Raw genomic sequence first — 27,385 nt, 5'->3', positions numbered from 1 at the left:
GGAAAATATATTTCATGACACAAGAAGCCCATGTGTCTGCTTGTACTGTAAACCTGAAGATCTTTTGAAGAGATGAGGCTGTATATTATATATTCATAATATAATTATATATTTAAACTCTGCAAGCAACCTCAGCGCACATGTGGAGGGCAGGAGTAGTTACTTAAAACCACATCAACATATAAACAGAATTAGCCTCTGCTTTTTATATTTCATGTACAATATTTATCATGTTAAATACATTATTTTATTGTGTGATATTTCTGTGTATGGTTTCATCTAACTCTTATACATAATACACCTGAAGGTCTTTAGAAGACATACAGGCCAATCAAATGTTTTACTATGATTAAAGAATAACTTATAATAATTTATAATCATATTAATAATGCTTATATAACAGTGTCAGCTTACATGAAGGGCAAGGATAGTTAAAACTATTCATTACCTTCAAATGCATTAACTTACCTGTTTTCTTCATGGTATAATCAACATTAATTATTTGGTGCTTGATTAAAAAAAACACATAAAATGACAAAATGATCAAACAATCAGTTGCTCTTTATTCAGCACAGCAACAACAGTAGAGCCCTACGAGGCCATCAACCATCAATTTGACATTCACAAGTAGCCTTGTTTATCACTCATCTCCTCACTAAATGTCCACATGTGTTCAATGTTGGAGAACAGAAATCTGAACGGCTCCAAGATGTCTTCCCTCTCCTGGTCATCCATGTCTGCACTCTCCTCCTCAACCCAAAGTCTGGCATATTGCTGTGCAGCCTCTGCCAGTTCCTCCTCTCCCATCTGGACTGCATCGGGCAGCTCCACCTTGCCTGAAAACAAATGCTGGTTTGTTTCTACCCATTCTGCTGCCCTGTTGTTGTTTTCCTACAAAAACAGTATCATCACCTCAGTTATTCACATAAAGATAACATATTGCATTCCTTCATTTCAGATCAACATATACCATGTATAGTATACTTAAACACAGAGCATAGTGGCAAAATGACACTTCACAAGCAGCTTGTCATCATATTAATCCCAGTATAGAACAGGAAAACACACCCACTGCTTTGAATGTTGTCTCAGCCTCTTTTGCAGTGGACCTACTGGCTTACTGAGGCAACAGATTGAAGCTGCTCCTCTGCCTAAAACGACAGGAAAAGAAAAATTCAACATCAATGTTTAATATTCACATACAAGCAATGATGCCACCAAGGAATTAATCCACCTTGAGAGATGTAGATACTGATAATACTGATGAAGAATGATCAGGAAACATTGCCAAAGTAAACTTACATTAAAATAATAATAATAATTGTAGCGGACCCTTGGCGTCAACAAATGAGGCAGAAAGATTCATAATGGTGCTTAAATTTTATTGTTTGCTGCAGCACCATGAAAACTACAGAATGGAAATACAGAAAGAAAAAGAAAGATATTAGATAAAATACATGAACATTTCATTTACAATTTCCAAACCCACTTTCAGTAGAAAAAATAAAAGACACATTTATTGGAAAACATTTACAATCATTATCAAACTCAAAAATCAAAGTAAAAGCCAAAATTCGAGATCCACTAAACCAAGGGAGCTAATCGTTTGTTATCGTTAAGGTGCTGTCCGGTAGAATCATATTCTTCCTAATAACAATAAAACAAACTTAGGACAGACCTAACCAACATAAAGATGGTACGTGATTACATTACATGGTTCAAAAGCAAACTTACTCAGAGATCCACAAATCATCCAAACAAAGCAACAACTCGGCAGCACAGACGCCACGCCAAGGAAAAGCACGCCCAACTAGGGTCATTCTTTGTTCCCAGAATCTGAAACACTGGTTGCATATTCTTCCACGTGATGATTTTTGCTTTTGAGAAAACTTTTATTTCGAAAACGTAAGCAAGGGCGAAATTACTTTATTTTGCTTTTTATATATTACTAAAGTATCGTGTTCAAATTCAGAAGAAGCCATTTTTGTCTATTCTTGTATTTAGTGACTAAGGACGATTCGCCGGCCAACGTTTCGTCCTCCAATTATTTTAGACAAGAAGTTAGATCTGTTAATAAGTCAAAGCTGAATCTTCACCACTCCAAAGAGACTCTAAGATGCTGATCATACATCAAAAATCCAGTACAGAAATTGAACTGTTCAAGAAGCCGGAACAGCATCTTCAGCTGACCAGAGAAGTCGACATCCAGCCAAGCCCGACTGCCCGCCGTGCACTCAAACGGAATCCCGTTGGGCAGACTAACTACGTCACTGGGGAAGTGAGCATCACCGGTCTGCGGCCAAACAGATGTTGCCTTTGCTGCCAAGACGAGAGAGGATCAGAGGGACACCCCGTGGATCTCTCCTTCTACAAACAAGTAGGCTGAAATCTCTGCACACAGCTGGAGTCACAAAGATGGTTGGTGTCTATAAAGGTTCGACTTCTACTTTATAAACGCAAAGAGAATTTCGCATATCGTACTGGTAGGATAGGAGTTACTCCTGTGATTTTATGAATGAATGGATAGTTGCACTCAAATCCACCATTATTTAGAAGTCAGCTGTTTAATAACTCACTCCCACAATCTTCACCTTTTCTGTTGGTTATTACTCGTTTGAATTGTTACCTTATATCATTTACTCTGCATTTATTTTGTTAATAAACATATATATAACAGTATGTTGTGGTCTATGTGAGTTTAATTTGATGTGGAAAATCGATGGAGACGTGGAAAGAAGTCACTGCTTCAGAATAAGAGACTGATTAAATTGATTTCAACTGTTTAAGGCAAACTGGTACAGTTGAATTTGAATAATGTCCTTCGGATTATTCAAACTAGTTTAACAAACGAAGGTGGTGCCCCGTATAACACTGTGAATAATTACCAGTAATTAATCAACTCTTTTTCTATCAAGTGATAGTCTCCTACAATCTGATGTGTACATCTAGGTGATGGAATTGCATAGTTGATCAATTTTAGATTTTTTTTTAAACCCATGACTACAAGAATAAGATTAGATTATTGTCAGCCCTGGAACTGCATTATACTGCACATCCTGACAGCTGAGAATATTACTCTCAGGTATTGTCCCCCCCCCCCCCCCTCTATAAAAGGAGGCTGTCCTGAAATGTGTTTTTCTCTTCTATAAAACACATTCTACATCTCGGAGGCGATGCCTTCACACATACCTGGCCTCCTTCTCCTTTCAAACAAGGTAGAGCTCCGTGAGAAACAGTAGGAGAGACACAGTGAACTGAAGACTATATCTATAGGCTATATCTGAAACACACACATACAAGCTTTAACCAAGACAGCGTCCAAAATCACCCAGGCATGAAATAATCTTTGAATCCAAATGTGATGATTTTTGGAGCTCCCTCCATGCTGCCTCTCCTCCTCTGATCCTGCTGCCACAGTGCTACTCTGGCACGCAGCATCATATAGTGGCAGAGAAACGAAACTAACGTTGCAGTATGTGCACAAAAAAGAAAGAAGAAAGAAAAGCCAAGACTCTGTGTCAAGACAAAGTCAAGTCGAGTCAAGTCATGTGATTTGAGTCCCCCACCTCTGCTAAAAATACATTTTCAATACACAGTAACTCGAAGCATGTATGATTCTTGTGGAACAACAATATCCAACTTCCTATGTTCAACTCTATAGACACATTTGTAATTATATTGTAGGAAAGTGCTGAACTGTGTTGTTTTCACTGGTCTCATCACAGTCTTCAGTCTGAGTCTCTGGAGTCTTCAGTCCTATCTTCAGACTCTGGTAAATGTCTATCTGGATCTGAGATTCTGGCTGGTTCTGGTTCTCCTCAGGCCTCCATCAGCTTCTGTTTCCATCTGTTCAGCTGAACCTCTAAGTTTGGTTATGATGAAGCTGTGACGTGTTACAACGATCACACTTGTGTTTATTTAACGTGCCACACCGGGCGAATGTTTTCTCACAACCGCTGCAACAGAAGAATTTCTCTCCTGTGTGCACGGCCATGTGTCGGGTCATACTTCTATTATACTGGGAATCAATTTGGATAATGAAAACATAGGTTACTATGATTCATTAATGAACAAGGGGCACCACCCTGAAGTCAGGGATCATTAATCAAATGATATGCCTCTAGTCTCAAAGCCTGAAGTTAATAAATAATTGTTAAGATAATGAAATATCAATAATTAGGTAAGGTGGAAGGCGTAAATCCGAGCACTGACCATCTCAACCAGCTGTTAATATAATATGGGATTGTGCAAAATAATCACAGATGCTGCTCAGTTAAAATCAAAAGTGTTTATTAAAGCTTTCTCCAAAACACAAACCACCTACTTTAACATCAGTTGTACTCTACAACTAGCACTACAAAAACATAAGCAAAGCCAAAACCAACATATTAATGGAGATATAAGTGTGTGTGTGTGTGTGTGTGTGTGGGGCTTGAGAAGTCACGTTCGTCGGATCCTGTAGGAGAGACTACAGGAAACGCCGAACGTGACTTGTCGAAGTCACGTGAGAACAAGAGTTCCGAGACGATAATTCTGATTCCGTTGGTCAGAATTTTCCTGGTGGATTTTGGTGCCCCACTCTGCCCCTGCACGTGAGGTGAATTTGGAGGGATAATACCCACAGTTCCAGAAAAAGTAGTCGGGCTACCAAGAGGATTGTGCTTCCTCAGTCAATAAAAGGGGTTATCGACACATGTCTTTTGATATAACGGGATTATTAACTATAAATCTCCTACAGATCGCTCATAAGATTACATGTGTGTTACCCAGGATGTGTATGTAAGTGTGTGTGTGGGCAAGTCAGTAAAAGGAAAGAAGCTAAGTGAGCGCTTAGCAGACAACAAAGAATAACACAACAGTGGTTGTCTCTCCCTCAACCAGTGGCCGGCAATCGGACCAAGGTTTGTTTATCGTCCGCTGATCGAGCCGGAATACAACATACTGTGGTCACAAACAGCGGCAAAACTACACAAGATGTCCACTGAGTAGATCAGCATGAATGAGCTCCTAGTGAGCCTAATAACACAGTTAGCACACACTACAGTCAACCATCAGTAGGACTCGGCGGTCCCTTTACAACATAGGCACAAAAAAAACCACGCTATATACCATCTGTTTCTGCCCACACAGAAGCATTTTACTTTGGTCGCTCATTGTGACTAGTTTGTGTCCGACTCGAAACTCCAACTCGTTTTGGTTGCGAGTGGGATCAGCTGTAAAGTCCTTAAAGCTCATGAAGGCAGGCTGCTATCAAACAGTGGGACCAATCAGATGGAATGACCGGACCTCGGTGGTTCCGTTTCCTCCTGAAGATAATTTCTTCCTTCTGCAGGTGGTGAGGAACGACTGGGTTGTGCAGCGTTCCTCTATGGATCCAAAATGATAATAAAGAATATCAAAACCAAAAACGCAAGTGAAACAAAAACAGTCTTTGTCTAGTCCAGCAAGGAGGGAACTGAAGCTGAGGTCAAGCAAACTGAAAAGCGTTGATCAAACCACACCCTCACGGTAACTGCTGAATAAAACCGGAGTCTCTTCACAGCATCACGTTACCCTGGGAATGCGACATGCAGAGGGGTCTCCTGACCTTTAAACTCTGAGTGATGTCATGGTCATCCTGGAGGAGTTTTAGGGCCTTTGCCACCTTAATCCAATTGGGAATGGGTGAAAGTTTTGTGGGTGGGTCATACCTTGAATTACACTTTTTCAGACCTTTTGGGTGTTGGCTCAGTTTCGTTGTTCATAAATTTGATAAGGCCCTAGTAGTTAGGCTTTTGATTTTAATTACAGGCCTGAGCCATGTAGCATGAGTCCCAACACTTATGTTTAAATTTATTATTTAATCATTTACCACATTCAGAGCAAGGACATGTTTTTTCTCCTGTGTGAATCCTGATGTGTGTCATAACATGTTGCTGTCGGCGGAATCTTTAACCACATTCATCGTAACTCAACGGTTTCTCTCCTGTGTGAATCTTCGTGTGTCTGATAAGATGTTGCTTTCGCATGAATCTTGTACCGCATTCACCACAACTGAACGGTTTCTCTCCTGTGTGAATCTTCGTGTGTCTGATAAGATGTTGCTTTCGCATGAATCTTGTACCGCATTCACCACAACTGAACGGTTTCTCTCCTGTGTGAATCTTTGTGTGTGTGATAAGATTCTTGTGTTGGGTAAATCTTTTACCACATTCTGGACAACTAAATGGTTTCTCTCCTGTGTGAATCTTTGTATGTGTGGTAAGATCACACTTTCGGATGAATTTTTTACCACATTCACCACAACTAAGTGGTTTCTCTCCTGTGTGAATCTTTGTGTGTATGGTAAGACTGTGCTTTCGGATGAATCTTTGACCACAATCACCACAACTGAATGGTTTCTCTCCTGTGTGAATCTTTCTGTGTGTGATAAGAACGTGCTTTTGGGTGAACCTTTTACCACATTCCTGACAAATAAATGGTTTCTCTCCTGCGTGAATCCTTCTGTGTCTGGTAAGATCGTGCCGTTGGCCGAATCTTTTACCACATTCACAACAACTAAATCGTTTCTCTCCTGTCTGAATCTTTGTGTGTGTGGTAAGATCATACTTTCTGATGAATTTTTGACCACTTTCACCACAACTAAATGGTTTCTCTCCTGTGTGACTCTTTGTGTGTGTAGTAAAATCGTACTTCCGGATGAATCTTTGACCACATTCGCCACAACTGAAGGGTTTCTCTCCTGTGTGAATTTTTGTGTGTATGGTAAGACTGTGCTTTTGGGTGAATCTTTGACCGCATTCAACACAACTGTAAGGTTTCTCTCCTGTGTGAATCTTTGTATGTGTGGTAAGATCATACTTTCGGATGAATCTTTGACCACATTCACCACAACTGAAGGGTTTCTCTCCTGTGTGAATTTTTGTGTGTATGGTAAGACTGTGCTTCTGGGTGAATCTTTGACCACATTCACCACAACTGTAAGGTTTCTCTCCTGTGTGAATCTTTGTGTGTCTGATAAGATCGTGCTGTTGGTTGAATCTTTTACCACATTCCTGAAATATAAATGGTTTCTCTCCTGTATGAATCCTTCTGTGTCTGGTAAGAACGTGCTGGTAGTTGAATCTTTTACCACATTCACAACAACTAAATGGTTTCTGACCTGTCTGAATCCCCTTAAAAATCCTCAGTTTTGAGTTTTTTCCAGATCCTTCACCACAGTCAGAGGAAGTAAATTGTTCCTTGTCAGTACCACATCCTACACCACTTACAGCGACTTCAATGTTTTTATGAGAGTTTAAACTTGACTGAGGTTCTTTGTTCTCACTCCAGACATCATCACTGTCTTCAGCTTGAGGTTCAGGAGAGTCTTCAGCTTGAGGTTCAGGAGTGTCTTCTGTCTCAGGTTCAGGAGAGTCTTCAGCTTGAGGTTTGGGAGAGTCTTCTGTCTCGGGTTCAGGAGAGTCTCCTGTCCTGTCTTCAGTCCCTGATTGTCGATGTCTATCAGGAACTGAGTTCCCGGCTGGTTCTGGTCCACTACAGTTCTGTCCATCAGCTTCTGTTTCCATCTGTTCAGTTTGTCTTTGATGAAGCTGCGAGGACTGAGGTTTCTCTTCATCATCATCTTCATGCTTCACAGAAATAAGAGTTATTGTGAACTCAGTGATATCAGCTTCCTCCTGCTTAATCCACAGTTCCTCCTGTTCATCTTTAATGTGTGGGGGCTCTGGGTCCTGCTGGTCCAGACTGGAGCTCCACTCCTGCTGCTCGGGAGAAACCTTTTTCTGACCAAACAACAGCTGCTGGACATCTGCAGGGCACAAGAGACAAAAAGACAAATGTTAGACAGAAAAAGTTCAAATCAGGTTGATATTTAGACAAATACTGGAGCAGACAGGTAACCCCACATTGTTCCACTGAACATCATGAGAAATGACAAATCTTTATGAATTCGAACAGTGTGAAAATGTAACATGGTGTTGGAAATTTCATTCTAAAAAAAAAAATAAAATCAAAAGCTAGAGCCCTATAAAATCTGTTTTATTTTTTCCCAAATTCCATTTTTCCCGTTTTAATTTTTGTGAATTACTTTTTTCCCATCCTAATTTTTGGGAATCCTGTTTTGTTTGTTTTTACCTTTTACTCTAATTATACTACCAAAAAAATGTTTTTAATGTAAATGCCTAAAATGTACAGAAATTAAATATAAATTATCTTAAATTTATTAAGGTGACACACACATTTCCTCAATACTGTCCCGTACAGCACATTAAAGTGCATCAAAAACATTTTGACATCATCATGTCTTCATACAGTAGTATATTTGTGTTTTTACGGGTTTCATTTGGGTTTCATTGTATAAAAACATGGTCAACTCTCAGGCAGATCCAGTAAATGTTTGCCTACCAAAATTGTTCTGGAAATTTAAGTTGTAAATATTAAGAAATTAGCAAAGATGACCAACCAAATGAGAAATTATACTTGTGATGTTCTGTCAACTTAGCATACTAACCAGCTAGCAGTGAAAACACCAACCCTCCCCCTGTAATCTGAGCTCCCAGCCCAGGCAGAGTCAGCTAACAGGGCTGTGGCTAACGGGGCTAACTAGCTAACAGCAGCTACTATTAGCAGCAATTAACAGTCACACTGGTGATATGCCGATAATATGAATTGGACAGGTGATTAACTCTCACGCATTACACTTTTAATTCTGATTTCTCAGGTCTGCTCCTTTGCAAAACAACAGTTCACCTGACACATACAAAACATTCGGGAACTGCATGGCTCTGTACTGAGGGGTTAATGTGGAGTTTCTCCTTTTTTTCACCAATGAAGACGGAGCCGTTGGCAGCCGCCTCACCATGCTCACATTGTTTTGACGGGGGAGCTCAGTCTGTGGAGGGGGCTTGTTGTGCCACCCAGATGTGCTTCCCTCCGTGCAGTTTTCCCCAGACATAAGTTCCTCTTCCACATGAAAACAGCGTTTCAGTGAAATTATGTCAAATCCGCGATATTCCACCTTAAAAGATAGATTCCATTTTAATTGGCCAATTCCGCAATTCTGTCCGCGTTTCCGTGATCACAAAAATCATAGGGCCCTAAAAAACAATCAAATTTTTTAATGTTTATTTATAAATCTTACTTGTGGTTTTCTGCACCTATATTTTGACGCTTCATGCTACTTGATAACCTCCAAATTCAAATTTCTTGCACCAACAATAAAGCTTTTATCCTGCATTCAGACAAAATGCGAAGTAAATATTAGGGCTGTAATGATACACCAAACTCACGATTCGGTTTGTATCACAATTTTTGACCCACGGTTTGATATAAACCACGATTTTTTAGAATAAAATTCAACATTTTATTTATGTAACATTTCAGTAACTTCTGTATATGAAAGTATCAGAGGCGCAGTACTGGGAAACTCAACCAGTGTGAATGGATGAGCCAGCTGCGCATATGGAGGACGTGTCGGACAGTCTGATGACTGCACAGGTCCCTCACTCAACTTAATAAAAAGAAATGTCCCACAAAGCAACGTTACAGAACCAAACAAAAGTAACGTAGTAACTGTAACTGTCTTTGGCAACTTATATGAGGAAAAAGATACCACAGATATAGTGGAAAAGTGTCCGTCCTCCCACCTGTCCTACCGACTCCTTGCGACATTTCTGCCCGAAAAACAGCGTCTGTCACCGGCAAAAAACTTGAACTCACCAAGTGTTCATGATGAAAAAAAAAATCTCCGCAACCGTCAGCCCTCCGGACCGAGACTTCAGTGAACTTTCGGAAAACAGTCTATGTCCCGCAGCGCCGGCTTTATGTGTGAATTCACGGTGGAGATCTTTCGCTCTGTGTGAATCACCATCAGCGGAGAATTGGCGAACCACGGCTGCGGCTTCTCTGCGTCTTCCCCTGGTTCTTCTTCACTCCGGCGGTGCTTCGCTCTGAGTGAACGACCATCGGCGGAGAATTGGTGAACCACCTGTGGTGTTAATGCGTGAAAGGGGCTACTTATTGTTACTCATAGGGCTGGATCTGGACAGGAACTTGTTTTGCGATTCTACCTTCTCACACCGCGAGACAGGTTTGTGCATCTGAGTGTCACGATTTCGGTTTCGATACATGTGTCATTACAGCCCTAGTAAATATTTGCACTGCCATAGTCGTACTTCTTTGACTGCAGGGTTGTCAACTCTTAATCGTGTCTACTCGCGCAACGTGACTAGAAATAACCGTGAACGTGTGGCACCCAGCCAGAGTCTGCAGCTTCCAGCGCTACCTGAGGCGAACAGGTGCCCAGTTCTTAGCTGCGTAGCATCTGTACATCTGTCTCCACTGAGTGGCAGGTTCTTAACAAGTGTGTTAAAAACAATAGATCTGTCTTGCCACTGTTGCAGAAATCATTCAAGTCCTGTTGAGCAGTTTGCTGTGGTGATGTGTTTTATCCAAAGAATACAGGTCAATTGGTTTACTGACAGGCACAGAGCAAAACTGAGCAGCTGAGTGGACCCAGAGCAACTGAAACAGTAGCACTTTAGGCCCCGTCCAGATGGCAACGCTCTTTTGCGAAAACTCACATGTATTGCATCGTTTTGGCCGACCGTCCACATTGATCCTGAAAACACAGCAGCTGAAAACGCACAACAATGGCAGACTACATGCTCGTGTTCGTGCTGCAGTAGATATTGAGCCTGTCTTGCAACTTACTCGCCTTGTAGTTGAGTGTGAGTTGCAGCAGCAGTTCGACCTCATTAACGGTCCACACAAACGATTCTGGTTTCCTTGCACTTGCCATTTTCATCATCTTGTTGTGTTCGGTTTCTCCGTCTACTGCCTGTTTGTTTACAGCACGCAAGCTTTCTGCACATGCTCCGTGTCTTCTTCTCTGTTTTTGGTGAAAGTGAAGCGCCACCTATAGGCCTGGAATATGAACTACAGCATTTTCTGTCGTTTTCAGTGGATCCGTGTGGACGCAAACGTTCTTAAAAAGATGACGAGGAAGACGATGAAAAAAAAGGTTTTTTTCGCCTGTGTGGACGGGGCCTTATAAGGTAAGAACAAAGAAGAAGGAAGGGCAGGTTTAAACAAAAGGCAAACAAAAGGCAAAGGGAGGGCGTCTGCTCTTTGGATAGTGTGAACAGCAGGGTGGGGGAAAGGTGTGGGGGCACATTTAACATAGTGATCTAGGTCTAGACGTTCTGAGACCAACTGGTGTTACACAAATGTGTATCTGCAGGGTGCCGGAGACAGACAGGAATCACCATTTAGGTCTGGAGGCCAAAGGGCTCTTTCCAGACGTCATTTCAAATGTGTATATTCTTCCTCATTGTCTTTGGACAAAATGTTTAGTTACAGTGTTTTGGGATTGCAGGAACACAAGCTCTTTGTCTCTGCATCTTAAAGTGGTTTTGTTCTGCCATGATTATCTTTGAACCATATTGGCCCTTCCGCCAGCATCATGATCCAGTCCCCCCCAACCTCTTGACCTGGCAGATCTTTTCCTCTCCACAGAGTGGGAGGATGTTGTTTTCTTGCTATAAGCAGATCACCAGAGACCTTCTTTTAGTAATCTACAATGACCAAGCACATCTGGCACATTTTTTTCCCCATTTGAAAAATAACCCTTTAAATGGTGACGACAGGTGAGATTTAAAAAAAAAAAAAAAAAAAAAAGATTTTCAAGATTCCAGAATCACAATTGAAGACAAAATAGTGTAGAAGCTGACATTGCTGCTTGACAATATATTAATGGGATAGTTCGGGTCTTTTGAAGTGGGGTCATATAAAGTACATATCTATAGTCGATCTGTTCCCTACCGTAATTGCCGATCAGCGCAGCCTCAGTTTGGAGGAGCAGAAAGCCGCTCCAGCCCAGACGCTCAGCTTTGTACTGCAGTGAACACAGTCCAGTGCAAAGCGAATTTTAACCGCTTAAAACGAGGCCCATCTTAAAAAATCTATATTATTGCAAGTGTACGTTATATAGCGCTAATGCATACGGATATGGAGGTACTATGGTCTGCGTCTGTGTCTGAAATTAAAGTCTGTGTAAAGCAAAATCAGCCATTTTCTTCTAGACACATTAAACAGGTCATAAATGTGTTTACTTAAAACATGTAAAAGCCATTGGACCATTTAGAATTTAATTTTGGAGCTAGGCTCACAAACAGTTTTTCAACATTTCCGTGTTCAGGATTTAATGGGCGGGTCAGAAATCATGCAAATCATGGCCGCGTTACGTCACGCGGCCATATGATTTGCATAAACCTGGCCCTGCTGCGGAAGTGGTATAAATACGTTCAGCGCGTCAGCTTCAGCGGTTCTCCCACTCGCTCTCCAGTGTTGGATAGCATTGCTTACAATAATTTGCAGCTAGCTAACCAGCCAACCAGTCAGCTAACCAGTCATGTCTCCTCCACATCGCTTGTGCATCTTTCCTGGATGCCACAGTGTGCAGGGTGACGGCGCTGTTAGCTTACTTAAGTTTCCTTCCGATGACAACGTAAGGAAACGTTGGATCGATTTTGTCACGAGGAGCTAACATTACCGTGGGGAGTTAAACTTCACCACCAACACCAGTCTCTGCAGTGTCCACTTTACCCCTGATAGTTTCAGCAACAATCACCAGGTAATGTCTGGATTTCTGCAAGTCCGCCAGCCCTCCTGACCGAGACTTAAGGAAACTGTCCCCCAGAAAACAGCCTCCGTCCCCGCGAGTGACAGAGTCAGACGGCGCCCTGTTTACTGATGGCGATTATGTATAATTATGTAATTTAGCGCGAACAACTTCACTCTGTCACTTTCCAGGATGTTTGGTGGGTCAGGATCTCAATCATTACACATTATAACAGCTTCCATATGATTATAAACTGTCCGCGGGTTTAGATAGACAAGGGAAACACCTGGGGAAACACCAACGTCATTAACATGACGTGTACACCCCCCCCCAGCCGCATGGGCGTGGTTCCAGCGCCTCTAAGTGACACGCCCCCCGCGTTTCACAGCACAAAGAAGTGCTTGTTTTTCCATGATTTTGAGACCAAATTTTATATACTTAACATTTTTTTGAATCTTTCAAATTTGGCTCAGTGGTCAATGATACATGTTTCTTTGGTGTGACCAAGTCATAACACAATTTTGTTGCCGCTTTACATGGTCTTTAAGTATCGTTTTGATCGAAAGTAAACAGAGATGCATGCATAAACCTCCCGTCCAGCAGCTGGGCCTCACACTGTATTTCGCCGCTCGCAGATCACCTGTTTCTGACGGAGTTTAGTGAAATTATTTAACGTTCTATCGAACGTATTTTCTATTGATATTGATCACGTGTCTATCGCGATAGATATCGTTATCATTTTATCACCCAGCCCTAGTTCTTCCACCTCAAATGTCGAACTTTTATTTACGACTGTAGCTGTCTCTGGGTCTGACATTCCAATCCCACTAGTCTCTACCCTCATCCAAATTCAATTCTGAATAACTAATAAACTACAATCTCATTTTCTTAATTTTAGCAGATTCACAAATGGCATAAGAAGGTCATAAAACTGATGCTTTCACGTTTCTCAATGTATTGTTAAACCATAAGGAAGTTATTGCTCAACATTAGCTGTTTTTAGACAGAGCATCGAGGCACCAATTTGCCCGTCCTTTTGACGGCTCGGTCCGCGTTTTTTAGACAGAGGGCGGCAAATCGGGGGTCTGCTCTGGTCGCCGATTTTCCGCTGCGGAGGGTATACTTATTTCCGCCCTGCCTGCTATCTATAATGCGGAAATGTGCCTCTGCGTGAGGGGGGCGGAGGTGTTGATGACCTGCACTGTTGTGCGACCCACAGCTGGGGAGTTTTAAAACCAGGAAACAGCTGATCACAGTAGTCAGTCCATCATTTCATCCGCGGACATTAAGATGAACAACTGGACAGCTGCTGAGATCCAGGAGATGCTAGCGTCTCCTCGGTCTCTGTAGCTGTTTTGTTGTGTTAGCTTGATGTTGTGTCGGCAGGCTAAGGACGGTCGCTACTTTCAAATCAAAAGCCCCCGCTAAGAACCCAGTTCTAAACTCCAATGGGGTGCAATGTAAAGCTCTTATTTTGAAGTCAAATTCGCTGTCACTGTTCACAGCCCAACTTCGAGCTTCACGTCACGTCACATGTTTACGCCTACCTCAGAGGAGGCTTTTGGAAAAGGAGGAATATTACGCCTCGGTTTTAGAAAGACAGGCCGGCACATTGCCACCCTTACCTTGGAGCAAATGTGCCGCCTTTTCTATCTAAAAAGGGCTATTGTTGGAAGTGAACAATCTTTAACTTTATTAGCAGCAGCTGCTTTACTGAACAGCTAAGTCAACAAAATATTCCCATACAGGAACTTTGGATCCTCCAGCTGCCATCTGTAATGTAAGAAACAAGATGTGAATTAATGTAAATTAATTCAATATAGCTAATGGATAAAAATATATTAATAGATTTTCAATAAATTAATAACATATAGCTATTAGCTTATATGTTATATGTGATTAATTTAAAATTAATATTATATAACAATATATTTAATTTAAACTTGTATGTTCAATATCTATTAAAATCTACATAGCTGATTTAAGTTGCACTTTAATATGGGGGGGGGGGGGGGGGGGGATTAAGTGATCCTTCACATTTTGTGAATGATGCCAATAAAAATTAATAATCAAAAAATAACACTGGTTAAACAAGGCGTATAGTGAAGGGATTTGAACTGTGATTTTCTCATCCTCCCATAGTCAAGCTGTAACCCAGGCATGTCCAAACTATTCCACTAAGGGCCGGTGTGGCTGCAGGTTTTTGTTCCAACCAGTCAAGAGCACACAGTTTGACCAATCAACTTTCTGAAGACTGAGATCAGTTGATTAAATGAGTCAGGTCTGGTGTGCTGCTGCTTGGTTGAAAAGAAAACCTGCAGCCACACCGGCCCTTTGTGGAATAGTATGGACATGCCTGCTGTAACCACTACCCAGCTAGGGATGGTAGGATAGGATTTTATCTTTATGTTATCCATACTCTTAACAGTCCTGTTCCTTATCACTACTAAAGAATGGTTTGTTTTTTAATTATCTTTTTTTAAAAGAATAAATTCAGAACAGGAATTCATTTATATTTCAAATATAACTACATATCGTTTCCACTGCAGCAACAGTAAAGTTTACAACAACAAAGTCACTATATGAACTCCGTAATATCTGGAAACAAATTGGGGGGGCAAACTAAGATGAATAGACTACACACATACAGCTTTCATTTTAGCATGTTCTTAACAAGCTGTTAATTGTTAGCTTAACAAGGTGGCCGTGTAAAACGTGCTGGTGGAAATGTCGCTGTTTATGCTAAAATATGATGCATGTTTATACTTGTTGAACAAGTGGTACTTATTGCCTCTGCCAAGGAGATTATGTTTGTTGACTTTCAACTTTTAGGTTTTATTGCACTTACAATAACGTGTGTCACTGTCTCCGCCTGGGTCACTTATCTCCTCTCTCTGCTACCGCTGCACAAACCCAGTCTCTCTCTCTCCCATGCTCTCTGTGATTGAAGAGCAGCCCTGCCCCCCGCTGATCAGAGAGACAGAGAGCAGGGCAGGGAAGAAGCAGTTTATGGAGCTGTGGAAAAAACTGCAGTCATCAGCCACTATCGGAGCCAAGTTCCGCCGATTCCGGCGCGGATTAGTTGGCCAAAATTATTAATCGTCGACTTCTTTTACGAACCACCACTTGAAACAACAAAGAAAAAGTATTTTTCAAGACTATGATCATTTGATGACGATTGCTGCAGTCATTGTCTGCTTCAGAAGCCTTGCAAGGAGTCTCCAACAAAAGAGACTTTGTGTGCGAGGCCGACTCTGCCCCCAGTGCTCCCAAGGCGGAAACCCTGCTGGGCCTTCGGACCGAGAGTTCCTCAACAGAGTACTGGCCTTCCCTCTGGCTGTCGGACCAACGCACCGTGCCGTAGTCCAACCCAGAACTCTCAAAGAATCCAAGCTTCAGGACCTCCTGACTCCCAGACAAAAACAGGCTGAACGTCTTCATACAGCTGGATTCACACACGTGAGAATGAGTTGGGTCTAAAGTTCTGATTTCTGTCTAGGTTCTTAAAAATTACTCCTGTAATATTTAATATATATAAAACCTGACCCTTTAACCTCTCCGCACCCACCCGCCCGCCGACAGGCGATTTCAGATAAATGACTGTATGTCTACACTGCGCAGTGACGTATCCCGCTTCAACTTTCATCAATATGGACATACTATACGTCGTTAGAAAGAGGAGAATCTCCGCAATTCATTCATCCAGTTGATTTTGCAGAAATCATGAGCACCAAACCATAAATCATTGATATTCACCAGCATGGTAAACGTGAGACACAAGAAACACACAGCGACTCCCTACCTTTGAAGCAGCCATAAAGCCGTAATATGTGTCCATTCCTCAATTATCTATATTCCAGTTGTCCGTAAGAATCCACTGATCAAAAGCATCAAAATGGTTTTTCATAAAATTATTCCAGCTTGTGAATATCGTCCTGTAAAGTCCATTTGTTTACCGTCTGCCAACTTTGTCCGGCATATAAAGTTCATACTTTACCGGCCGCACCGAAATGTTTTCTAGTTCCTGTATGGTGATGTTGGGTATGCTTGTTTTCATCACTTTGCTAGCTACAAAATAAAAGTGTCCCCATCTTTTTCTGTTCAGTTTTCACCCCAGCAGAGCCCCTGAAGTAGATCGAGCGCTGCCTGTTTGAAGGACCAATATACTTTGTTTACTGTTTTTCGCTGCCTTAGTATAGGAATAGCGTATTGGCTATCGCCATGTCAATAACTCAGGCTTCTAGCCAATTATTTTACCTTTCTAATGAGGGCAGGCGTGCCCAGGTCAGGTATTTATGAGCCGAGGGGTTTCCGGGGTAATCCTTGTAATCCTATTCTATAATGTCAGGGTTTTCCCTGCCATTATACGGCTTAGGCGCGGCGCCCAAGCGTTTTTGCCTCCCGCCTAAGCAGGGTTCTCCCCAGACGGTGGAACAGCGGCGCTACACCGCTATACCGCTAGGTCAGCGGCGCTATACTCCGCGCCGCTGACGAGCGTCCGTCCCCCGGCTGACGGCGATGAGCGTCCGTCCGTCCGTGTCTCTCTCTTCCCCCACCCCCCGGGACAGACTATCCTCTAATTCCCTTTTATTTAGATTTTTTTTTTCAAGCTTGTAAACAAATTGAACTAGATCTTTTTCACTGACCAGACACTGGGAATATTCCCCCAATTCAATTATTCTGTTTATGTACAGTTATTTCCCTGATGTTTTTGTGTAATATATAATATCATATCCGTGTTTATTTGTTTCCTATGTAAATAACACCCCACTGAAATGCATTTATATATTTTTTCATTATATTTGGTAACATTTGTGCATTGCATTGTGTTTTGTAGGTCACAGTCTGACAGTGACGTGGATTGGGAGCCTCAAAGTAGGACACTCAGACGCCAAACCCCATCTCCTGCTGAAGGTGGTCGGCAGATGCGGCAACGATCGTCTGCATCCACCAGTGCTACCTCCCCCGCTGCATCTTTCACTGCCCCCTCTGGCTCAGGGGAAGCTGCAGCTTCTACACCAACTGCTGGACGTTCCCGTGCTGCCAGACGTGCCCGGGGGAGGGGCAAAAGAGGAGGATCCTCCAGAGCACATAGCTCCCACACGGAGGAACAACAGTGGCATGATGTGGGGGATGACGACGTTGAGCCTGCTCAAGTTGCCTTCATGCCAGTGAGACAGCCCGGACCACAGCAGGAGACCAGAGTGGCAACCAGTCCACTGCAGTTTTTCAGACTGTTTTTCACCGACGCAGTGCTTGGGACTTTGATGGCAAACACTAATATTTTGTTGATGTTGACACAGTTATACATACAGTAATAGTGTATTGATAGATAATACAATCCTTGTTTGAAATTCAGTTCAGTATAGTCTGTCATTTTTGTATAATGGTAACTATTCTGTAGTGTCTTGTCACATGACAATATCTCAATATGGCCACCTAGAAGCGTGTGGAAACCCCTCCAACCACCCATCAAATGAATGTGTGAATAAATTATGTTTTGAATCATGGAGAAAGGTTTTATAGTCACCAGAATGCTTCAGTAATGTTTCCAGTGTCACAGAAGTGAGTAAAAGCATTTGGCACAATTTGGCCATTTGGAGACGTTTTGGAGAGGTTCGTGGACGCCAGTGACACCACAAACTAAAACCTCCATAACTCCCATAAGGGTAGGCCTAGAAGTCTAATTTCACCCAGGTGTAGTTGACAAGATGAGGAAGGTATGTGCTATATTGCCATATGCCTTACATAAAGCACATCCTAGTTATTGTTATTCAAATATGACCTATTATTTTCGAAGACAAAAAAAATGTTTTAGAGCCATGTTTGAACTGATGTCATTTTGGTTGTGTGTATGGTACATGCTAATAACATTCACAGAAACTAGAGGTTGTCAGCTTTCAAATGGCGTATCATACATCCATCTCGGACTTGTAGTTCTTGTGTTATCAGCTTTTCCATTTGGGTATGCTAAATAGGTGAAGTTACTGAAAATAGGTGGGTGCGAACAGGTTAACTTCACCATCTGCCGACGGTCACATAACTTTATTACTCTCCTAATTATAGTCTTTACATTTTCTGTTATCTGTTGTTGTTCGTCTAAAATTGTCATTTTATTTATTTTACCCTAAATCATTTACGTGCAAAGAAGTCACTGCTTCAGAATATTAAGACTAAATAAATTGATTTGGAACGGACTCTAACTGTCCAAGCCAACTTGTGTAGTTGGATGTTTGGAATAATTTCCTCCGGATTATTCCAGGAACTAAACAACGGAGGTGGTGCCCCATTCTCGACTGTATGATTAATCGCCAGGGATAAATTACCCTTATTATCAAGCAGTAGTGTCTCCTACAGGATCTTTTTTGTAAACTGGTGCATTGCCCATTATTTTTAAGTGTTTCATTTACAGTCATTCCTATTCTACCTTGTCAAAGACATCAGCAGTGTGGCAGCATTTTATAAAAATGGAAAAAAAGTCGAATGGAAAGTTTGCAAATAGTGACCGACCGATTATCTGCCACCGATATATCGGGGCCCAATAGAATGGCCCAATTTTTTATCAGGGGTTCTATCGTATCGGTGAAATGTTGCATCGATAGAAAAAAAGTGTGACAATGACAAAAGCACAGGCTGGTGTACTTATTTATTTTGTCCCGTGGGGCACGCTGAGCTCAGCCAGAGACTTGGGCTCAGCTCACATTTCACTTAAGTCCCTCCCCCTCTCTATACCACGAAACCTCCCGACCACCTGACCAGTCAGCCGATCAACCAGCAGACTGTTTGAGCAGCAAAACAGTAGAAACAGCCCAACACATGACATGCTATTGCTGTATAATTGTGGACTGGATTGTCCTGTGTTCATTTCCCCATGTTTGTGAGACAATGCAGAACGCTCCCCACTACCCGCTTGCTATAGTATACGTTATTAAAAGTTTGCAAAAAAGCACCGAAGGGTACAGTTTAATACAAATACAATGCTAAAAGGACTGAACCAAGAAAGCACTAACATTAGTCTCCCCGACATGACGCGGGATCACTTTTATTATATCGTCGTCATTTTGGCTTGGTTTGATTGTGTGTGTCCACAGCTGGGTTGGTTTATGGAGAGGACGAATGGACGACATGTTTTTTGGCATGCATTGCTGACCTGGGCTTTGTTTCTCAATAAATTAGAAAACCCTTTCCTATCATTCCTCTTTTCTGTGCATGGTTGAAGGAGATTGCATCCACGCTTCGCTCCCTCCTGCGCCGAAATGTCCCCTTGAGTCACATAAACCAACCTGGGTGTGTGGACACAACCATCGCATCAACCCGCCACCCGCATTTATTTAAAATCTGTCACTTTGCTTTGTTATTTTGCCCAGATGAAGACCTCCAGGTCGAAACATTGGCCACGTCTGTGCGATAACACAATAAATTAAGTAACGTCAGGCATCTTTAACATCAAGGCTACGAGTGTGCCGCATCACTTCCTCATCAACGCTGGTGTCTCTTATTTGTGGCCGCTGCCACGCCACATGGGCTTTGCCATTCAGCAATCAAGCGCTGTTTTCGTCTTTGTTAAAAACAATAACAGCAGCAGCTGTAGGCAGCTGAGATCGCTGTGCCGTCTGTTTTGCATGCAAATATGAATTAACACAGTAAAATGAATGGTTCTCTATTTACAAATTGACTGAACTAGTTCAAATGTTAAATGTCATTTAAAAAAAGTCTGTTAAATGTTAAAAGTCTTGAATAAAGACATTGGTTTAAGAAAGCATCTGTCTGTACTACTGTCATAATCATATTGGTACAAATTCTATGCACAATCCAAGGCCTGTTTTCATCACAGCTCAAAAACTCACTATATCGGTTGCATATCGGCGCTCGGTGATTGCACCCCCTCTAATATCGGCTATCGTTAAAAACTATTTGCAAGCAACAGTATGTATATCACAGCTTGACTACAAACATGGCATATCATCTAAAAATGGTAAGCTGACTTGTCTGCGTTAGGTTGCTCCGTCCGTTTTAAGTATAAGAACAATTATTTTTCTTAAAGTGGACTTGCCTTTTGTGTTTAAGAGTTAAAGTTTTAGCTTAATAGTTTGTGTCTCAGCCACGGAGCTGTGCTCCTATGTTCAGTCTTTAAATGATCATGTCTCTAAATTATTATAACATGATAAAAACAATTGTCTAAATATTCCTCAACAGTTCTTGAGCTGATATCACTAGTGGACATAGTATATTTTCGTAAATCATGGGCCCTGATTAGTCGATTTTTAGTCGAAATTTCATGGCTTCGGTTGACCAAGGATTTCTTTGGTTGATTACAGCCATATTAAGAGGCTTTTTCATGGATGGCCAAATGAGGCTGTGTTTGAAGGTGGGACGTCAGGGATATTCAGGTTTGTTGTGAAATCCAATATTCCAGGGATATAATTGGCCGTTTTTGACTATTTTTGATTTTGCCATTATATTTCACCTTAAGGAGAACTTCAGTCGATTTAAACATGCAGCTTCATTGCTCAAGCTACCCTTGACTTGCCAGTATTGAAGACATGAACACATTTGGTCAAACCATTACAGAGCTCCGTGAACGGAGACTTAGCATTGAACGCTAACAGCATGGGGTCAGAACTTTACACTGTGTTTTAAGCGTCTTAACATGCTCCACATCTCACACCAAAAGGACATCAGCAGACACCTTAGCACACAGAACTGTAGCGTGTATGACTCAAAATGAATAAAAAAGTAGTTAAAACAGTGTGTTTGTGCAAGGAGCTACTTACCTGTTTGTTGACATCTGTGTCTTCCAGTAGCTAGACCAAACTAGTCAATCCGTCGAGCGTGTGCTTACTCCCTCACTGGCGGAGACGGAAACGTATTCCAGCATTTTCGGGTTTCTGTTCATAATGTATATGTCCATGTTACAGCCTGTCACGAGCCATGAGCCTTACAATAGCCTGTTAAGCCTGTTAAGTGCACACTCGGTGGATATACTAGTTTGGTCTAGCTACCGGAAGACGCGGATGTCAACAAACAGGTAAGTAGCTGCTTGCACAAACACACTGTTTTAACTACTTTTTTATTCATTGTGAGTCATAAATGCTACAGTGCTGTGTTGTAAGGTTTCTGCTGATGTTGCTGATGTCCTTTTGGTGTGAGATGTGGAGCATGTTAAGACGCTTAAAACACAGTGTAAAGTTCTGACCCCATGCTGTTAGCGTTCAATGCTAAGTCTCCGTTCATGGAGCTCTGTAATGGTTTGACCAAATGTTATCGCGTCTTCGGTACTGGCAAGTCAAGGGTAGCTTGAGCAATGAAGCTGCATGTTTAAATCGACCGAAGTTCTCCTTTAATAACTATTTACCTTGCCTTGTTTGGTGTCATTATTTTCAGCACATCCTCACATGTGTGACTGTACAGTTATCTTTTCATGTTGACACACTAGTAACACAATGGACCTAAAATCACAAAACAACATAAAATCAGAGTAGGAAAAAGTTAGATTTTTTACTGTGAAAACCACAAATGTGTTTAATGAACCAATTGCATTAGTTATAATGCAAATATAAATTGTTGTTTGCTAAATTTGTGCATGTGTTTTTAAAATTTACTAAGTTATATGTTACTATTTACATTTAAATACAGGCAATGCCCCAGGCTCAGGGCTCCTCAGTTCAATGAAGTGCTGCACTGCCTGCTCCACATTCAGCAGTCTCCTCATTGTTTTGACTAAAAACACAAAAAAAACGACTACACTACACACTAAACACACTATACTCAACACTATATAACATACTAACTATACACTCCAAACTTGCGAGATACTCATGCACAGCGCGCAACGTGCGCTTGTTATGTAGTGGCGAAGACATGGTGGAAGAAGGGCGTGATAGTAGCGGTCCTCAAGGCATTTTTCCGCCTTCAAGGAGAACCAAGTTTGGGCGTATTTTTGTTGAAAGCTCATAAAACAGCTGGTCGAGGATGGCAGCCCTGTCTGCAGGAGCTGTGAGAAGAAAGTTGTTGCAAGGGGCAGCAACACATCCAATTTATTTACTTTCACTGTACGACCATCACCCTCAGCAAATGCAAGGTAAGCTAACCTCTAGATCGGGTGCATGATGTATGTGTATGTTGAGTGTTCTCTAATTTGCTGTTGTCACTAATGTAAACTGACCAGATAGTGGTATAATGGAACAAAGTCGATCCTTGGTTTGGCTCATTATCTGAACCTCTTAATAACTGTAGATTTCACTTTTTAAAGTCGACTTAACAATTCCCCAAATATTGCTGCAGAGCTGCAGTGAGGAGGATTTGACACAAACACGTACTGGGTGGACTGAGTTAGTGAATATAAACTGACTGAGATGACTGACTTTCTTATCAGCTCCGTTCACGTGAGCAGCGTCTACCTGTGGCTCAGCAGACATCTGACCAATCAGACTGACCGAGTCCACTGACAACAGACGAGCAGGCAGACAGAGAGACAGACAGCCAATATATATAAGTAATATCAGAAATATATAATACTTTTGGATTATTTGTAGGATAGACTATATATAAAGAATAATATAAAATGGTGAATATAACAAGAGTCTAGATAGAGATGAGAGCCAAAATAGAGTATTCATAATTAATTTAACAACAATAATGCTTTTTGTTTTGATCTAAAAAATTATCCAACCTGTTCCTCACAAAAGTGATATGACCTAAATTGTGAGTTTTGTGATCTGTTGGTTGCACCCTTAGTATTAAGTAACAGTGACAGTAATAATTAGAAATTACATGTTCTATTCATTATTTTTCCACAGAGAGAGTCTGCTGGCCAATCGAGTGCTGCTGCCACTACATCTCATTCTACAGTATTTAAGGTTTATTTAGTACAGTTTTGATACAGTCTTTTATACTTATTTAATGTTGATTTTGCAGTGTTTGTTAAGGTATTTGATTTGGGCTTCTTTAAATACATAATAAATCTATTTAAATATAAATCTTGGTGAAATTATTTCAATGTATCAGTGTATCAATGTTTTTTCAGCATTTTGAAGACTTTTTAAAAAATACCGCGGTATACCGATAACCGTGATCATTTTTGTCAATGTTACCGTGGTGTGAAATTTTCATACCGTTACATCCCTAGTGCTCATACAGTGAGAATCAGATGACAGAGTCATACATAATTACCACTATATGATCACATGTTTGTGTTATACTGAAGAATATAGAAAAAGACTGTAATAATATTGAGTGTTTTTATATTAGTCTTTTCTGAAAGCTAAAGGAAACTACTCCCGAGCTGAAGATCTGAATGATTGCAGTTGCATCACACTGTGGATAACGACTGTGTGTCGCTGATGTTTGGACCAGTAAAGAGAACCTTTGTACCGGCTTTGTTACATTAAAAAGGAACCAGACTAAGAGCAAGTCTTGTGTGGCTGTGCTGTCCTTCCTGGACCACAGACACAAAGAGGACACATCCACCACAGAATCACCTCAGAACCACCATAGACACAACCCGTCATATAAATAAAAGCTATATCTAAACTAATATTCATAAAAATGCTGATTTCCCTACATAGTGCAGCAGATTAGTAAAAAAATCGTTCACTTTGGTATACAAGCATGAAATTTGGCGCAGATACTCTCTAAGGGACACTATTTTGGAAAAAGGCGTTGGCCACTCAGAAATTCAATATGGTGGCCATTTTTCAAGATGGCCCCATTGCTATTTAATGCTTATTATATCAATTATTCAAACAATGATCCAAGCATAAAATTTGATACAAATACTCTCTAAAGGACATGTTAATGGAAAAAGGGGCTTGTCCCACAAAAATTCAAGATGGCCACCGTTCCTGTCGAATATTAATTATTTCAATTGTTCAAATGGTGATTCAAGCATAAAATTAGGCAGAAATACTCTTCAGGGAACATGTCGCTTGCTAATGCTTATTATATCAATTATTCAAACAGTGATCCAAGCATAACATTTGATACAAATACTCTCTAAAGGACATGTTAATGGAAAAAGATGCTTGTCCCTCAGAAATTCAGGATGGTGACCATTTTCAAGATGGCCACCATTCCTGTCAAATAGTCATAATGTCTGCTTTGTCTGCCTCCTCTCCTTTGACCTGTCCGGCTTAGTTAAACTTGCTAGGGATATAAAATCCCCGCCGGCATAGCTCTCAGGTTCATTGGAGTACACAAGCCTCTCCACCACGGCAAGGTGCAGTCCACAGAGAGGAAGGGCCTCTGTTAGAAAAAGGAAGTGGCCAGTAAAAATTCAGGACGGAAACCATTTTTGGTTTCCATCAACCTGAGATTGAGAGGTTGTGCCCTGCCGAGTCATAATTAAGACTGTTAAATATGGTAACCAATGCCTCCCTGCTTGGCAGTCAGCAAGTTTTGTATTGGGGGCAACATATCCAGGAAGGTGTACATATACATCACAGTCCAGAATCGGGAAATTGGCTCTCGGCCTACCGCAAGGCTACTTACTTTTTTATTCACATTTACAATTGCAAGTGAAACCCAATCTAAAACATTTGCATCTTCCACGGCACTCTGATTTGCAGCCACACTTGCCTAGTTGTTCACAACTTTGTGCAATTGGTGCATTTGCTGTCCAGAAGACCCCCCATTGTTCACCAAGCTTTTTCTATCCCCAGTCAGCAGGAGTCTCTGCTTCTGGCTGACACTGGGTAGCTTGACCCCATATGCAGCCTGCCTGATATGCAGCATGTTTAGTGTGTTGAAGCAGAGCTGCTCTTGTTGGAGGAATGGCTTCATATGGCCTTTGCTTTCGGGCAAACATGTCAAGTCTAGTCTCATCTACACTAACAGCTGTGCTTGATCGATCATACAGCAGGACCACAAACTTCTCAAGGATCTCCAGGTCACTGTCAGCCAGAACAGGATGGTATTGACTTGGTTTGCTGAAGATGAGAGAGGCCTCAGGGAAAATGTCCCAGGTTTGCCAGGCACCTCAATCATAGACATAGTACACATTCAAGTATGGGATACAACTAGGTTCGGGTCACCTACACCTAGCCCGATCATTCATCCAGTATCATTAAGTCCTGTGTGATCTGTACACCTTCCAGGTAAGCATACATGAACAAGTCATGTATTGCCACGCTTACCCTTGGCTCGGCTCTCACGTGCTGGCACAACCTGTTAATTCAGGTGTGGCTATCTAACTACATCTATTACTATCTAATTGATGAGGGACTGGTAGACAGCATTTGGGACACTAAACTTAGCTATATTATTACTACTAGTCAAGAACTACAGTGTAAGTTAAACTAGATCAGCTGACACTGAACCCCATGCTGAGTTCCACAGCAGTGAAGTCACCAGTGTGCCCTGGTTGTGTAATGACTCTATTAAACAAAACCTTCCTTAACACACTAAATTGAGCTCTGACAGAAATGGTGGCCATCTTGAAAATGGTTTCCATCTTGAATTTTTGAGTGGCACACACCTTTTTCCATGAGAATGTTCCTTGAAGAATATTTGTACCAAATTTGATGATAGCATCACCATTTGAAAAGTTGATGTAAGGATTCAATAGAAATGGCGTCCATCTTGAAATTTTGAATTTTTGAGGGACAAGCACCATTTTCCCCAAAAACATTCTTAAGAGACTATTTTCACAAAATGTTATGCCTACATCACTGTTTGAACGATTGACATAATGAGCATTTGACAGAAATAGCGGCCATCTTGACAAAATGGTCGCCATGTTGAATTTTTGGGTGGCCAACGCCTCTTTCCCAAAAAGTGACCCTTAGAGAGTATCTGTGCCAAATTTCATGCTTGTATACCAATTTGAACGATTCTCTTGAAATATGCCATTAATCTGCTCCACTAACACAATGGTAATTGAAAGTAGAAAAAGCACTAAAGTCCAATACAAAGAGATGTGTCTCATTCAACCAGAATCTGGACACAGTTCGGCTCTGGTTCTGAGTCAATGGGTCACATGACCCGGAAGCTATTGAACAAAGATGCAGATTTGTGTCGGTGCCGACAGTGAAGAAGGAGGAGAACGAACCTGCTCTGTGTAACCGAAGCTGAGGCGTTAAAGCAGAGTCCAGTAGGTTCCGGTGTCGCTGGTTCTGCTCTGTGGACCGACACAGTTCCTCCTCGTACTCTGCTATCGTCCTTTCAAACAGCGCACATATCTCCTCAGCAGCCGCAGTCAGTCGCTGCTTCACCAACGATCTCAGAATCTGGACTTTAGACATTTTCACACAGTCACACTGTTTACAGCTAGCATGCTAAGCTAACGTGTGTATACTTGTATCTGGCGGGAGATGAGTCTGAGAGCAAACAGCACAAAGTCCATCACACACGTTCATCCAGACTGTCACTACGTCACTACCGTGGACGGCTCATCTCTAATCGATCATCAATAATCAGAAGAAAAGCGATCTTAGCGGCAGGAGAGTCCCGGAGATTCCACGAGAGTCCAGGAGAGTCCGGCTGTAGAGCTCCAGTGTGGGGTCGCTTCCGGTCCTCCAGCCTCAGGCCAGGAAATACATGCAAGAAACTTCAAAATAAAATCATGCATACACTTCCGGTGGAAGCGCTATTGTTGCGATTTTGTCGCTGATTTATATTTAATTAATCAACATTGTAATGTTAAAACCATTAATTTCTTAAATGTGACATACGTGTTGATCTGGCCACTTCTGTCTACGTATGAATATAAGAGTTGATTTTATCACATTGTTTATCAAATGAATTAATTTAAAAAGTGCTGATTCAGCTCTAACGCAGCATGTAATA

General features: G+C 41.5%; 2 protein-coding genes across 10 annotated transcripts in view; one reads left to right on the top strand and one right to left on the bottom strand.

Annotated features, from left to right (window-relative positions):
• LOC115590038 (Fc receptor-like protein 5) overlaps positions 1-27,385 on the top strand; it is a 435,016-nt gene that overhangs the window by 203,646 nt on the left and 203,985 nt on the right. The window lies entirely within an intron of this gene.
• LOC115589967 (gastrula zinc finger protein XlCGF26.1-like) lies at positions 544-27,120 on the bottom strand. Of its 8 annotated transcripts, none has more exons than XM_030431173.1 (4): positions 26,649-27,120; positions 7,142-7,789; positions 1,069-1,151; positions 544-891 (listed from the first exon to the last, which is right to left on the bottom strand). In XM_030431173.1, exons 1-4 carry the CDS (start codon positions 26,839-26,841, stop codon positions 622-624), a joined length of 1,194 nt encoding a protein of 397 aa, XP_030287033.1. In that variant the 5' UTR covers positions 26,842-27,120; the 3' UTR covers positions 544-621. The 8 variants fall into 8 exon arrangements, with proteins under 8 accessions (XP_030287033.1, XP_030287034.1, XP_030287035.1 ...); XM_030431174.1 differs by having other exon boundaries at positions 544-836; XM_030431175.1 differs by having other exon boundaries at positions 544-836; positions 1,073-1,151.

Source organism: Sparus aurata, chromosome 10 (genome assembly GCF_900880675.1).
Source record: "Sparus aurata chromosome 10, fSpaAur1.1, whole genome shotgun sequence".
Lineage (NCBI taxonomy): Eukaryota > Metazoa > Chordata > Actinopteri > Spariformes > Sparidae > Sparus > Sparus aurata.
This window is presented reverse-complemented; position numbering and strand designations above follow the sequence as displayed.

Excerpts from the sequence above, each read along its gene's own strand:
- LOC115589967 (XM_030431170.1), bottom strand. The coding sequence starts at position 26,841 with ATGTCTAAAGTCCAGATTCTGAGATCGTTGGTGAAGCAGCGACTGACT. Across the intron at positions 7,790-26,648 it reads GCTTCGGTTACACAGAGCAG|ATGTCCAGCAGCTGTTGTTT; the intron begins GTTCGTTCTCCT and ends TGTGCCCTGCAG.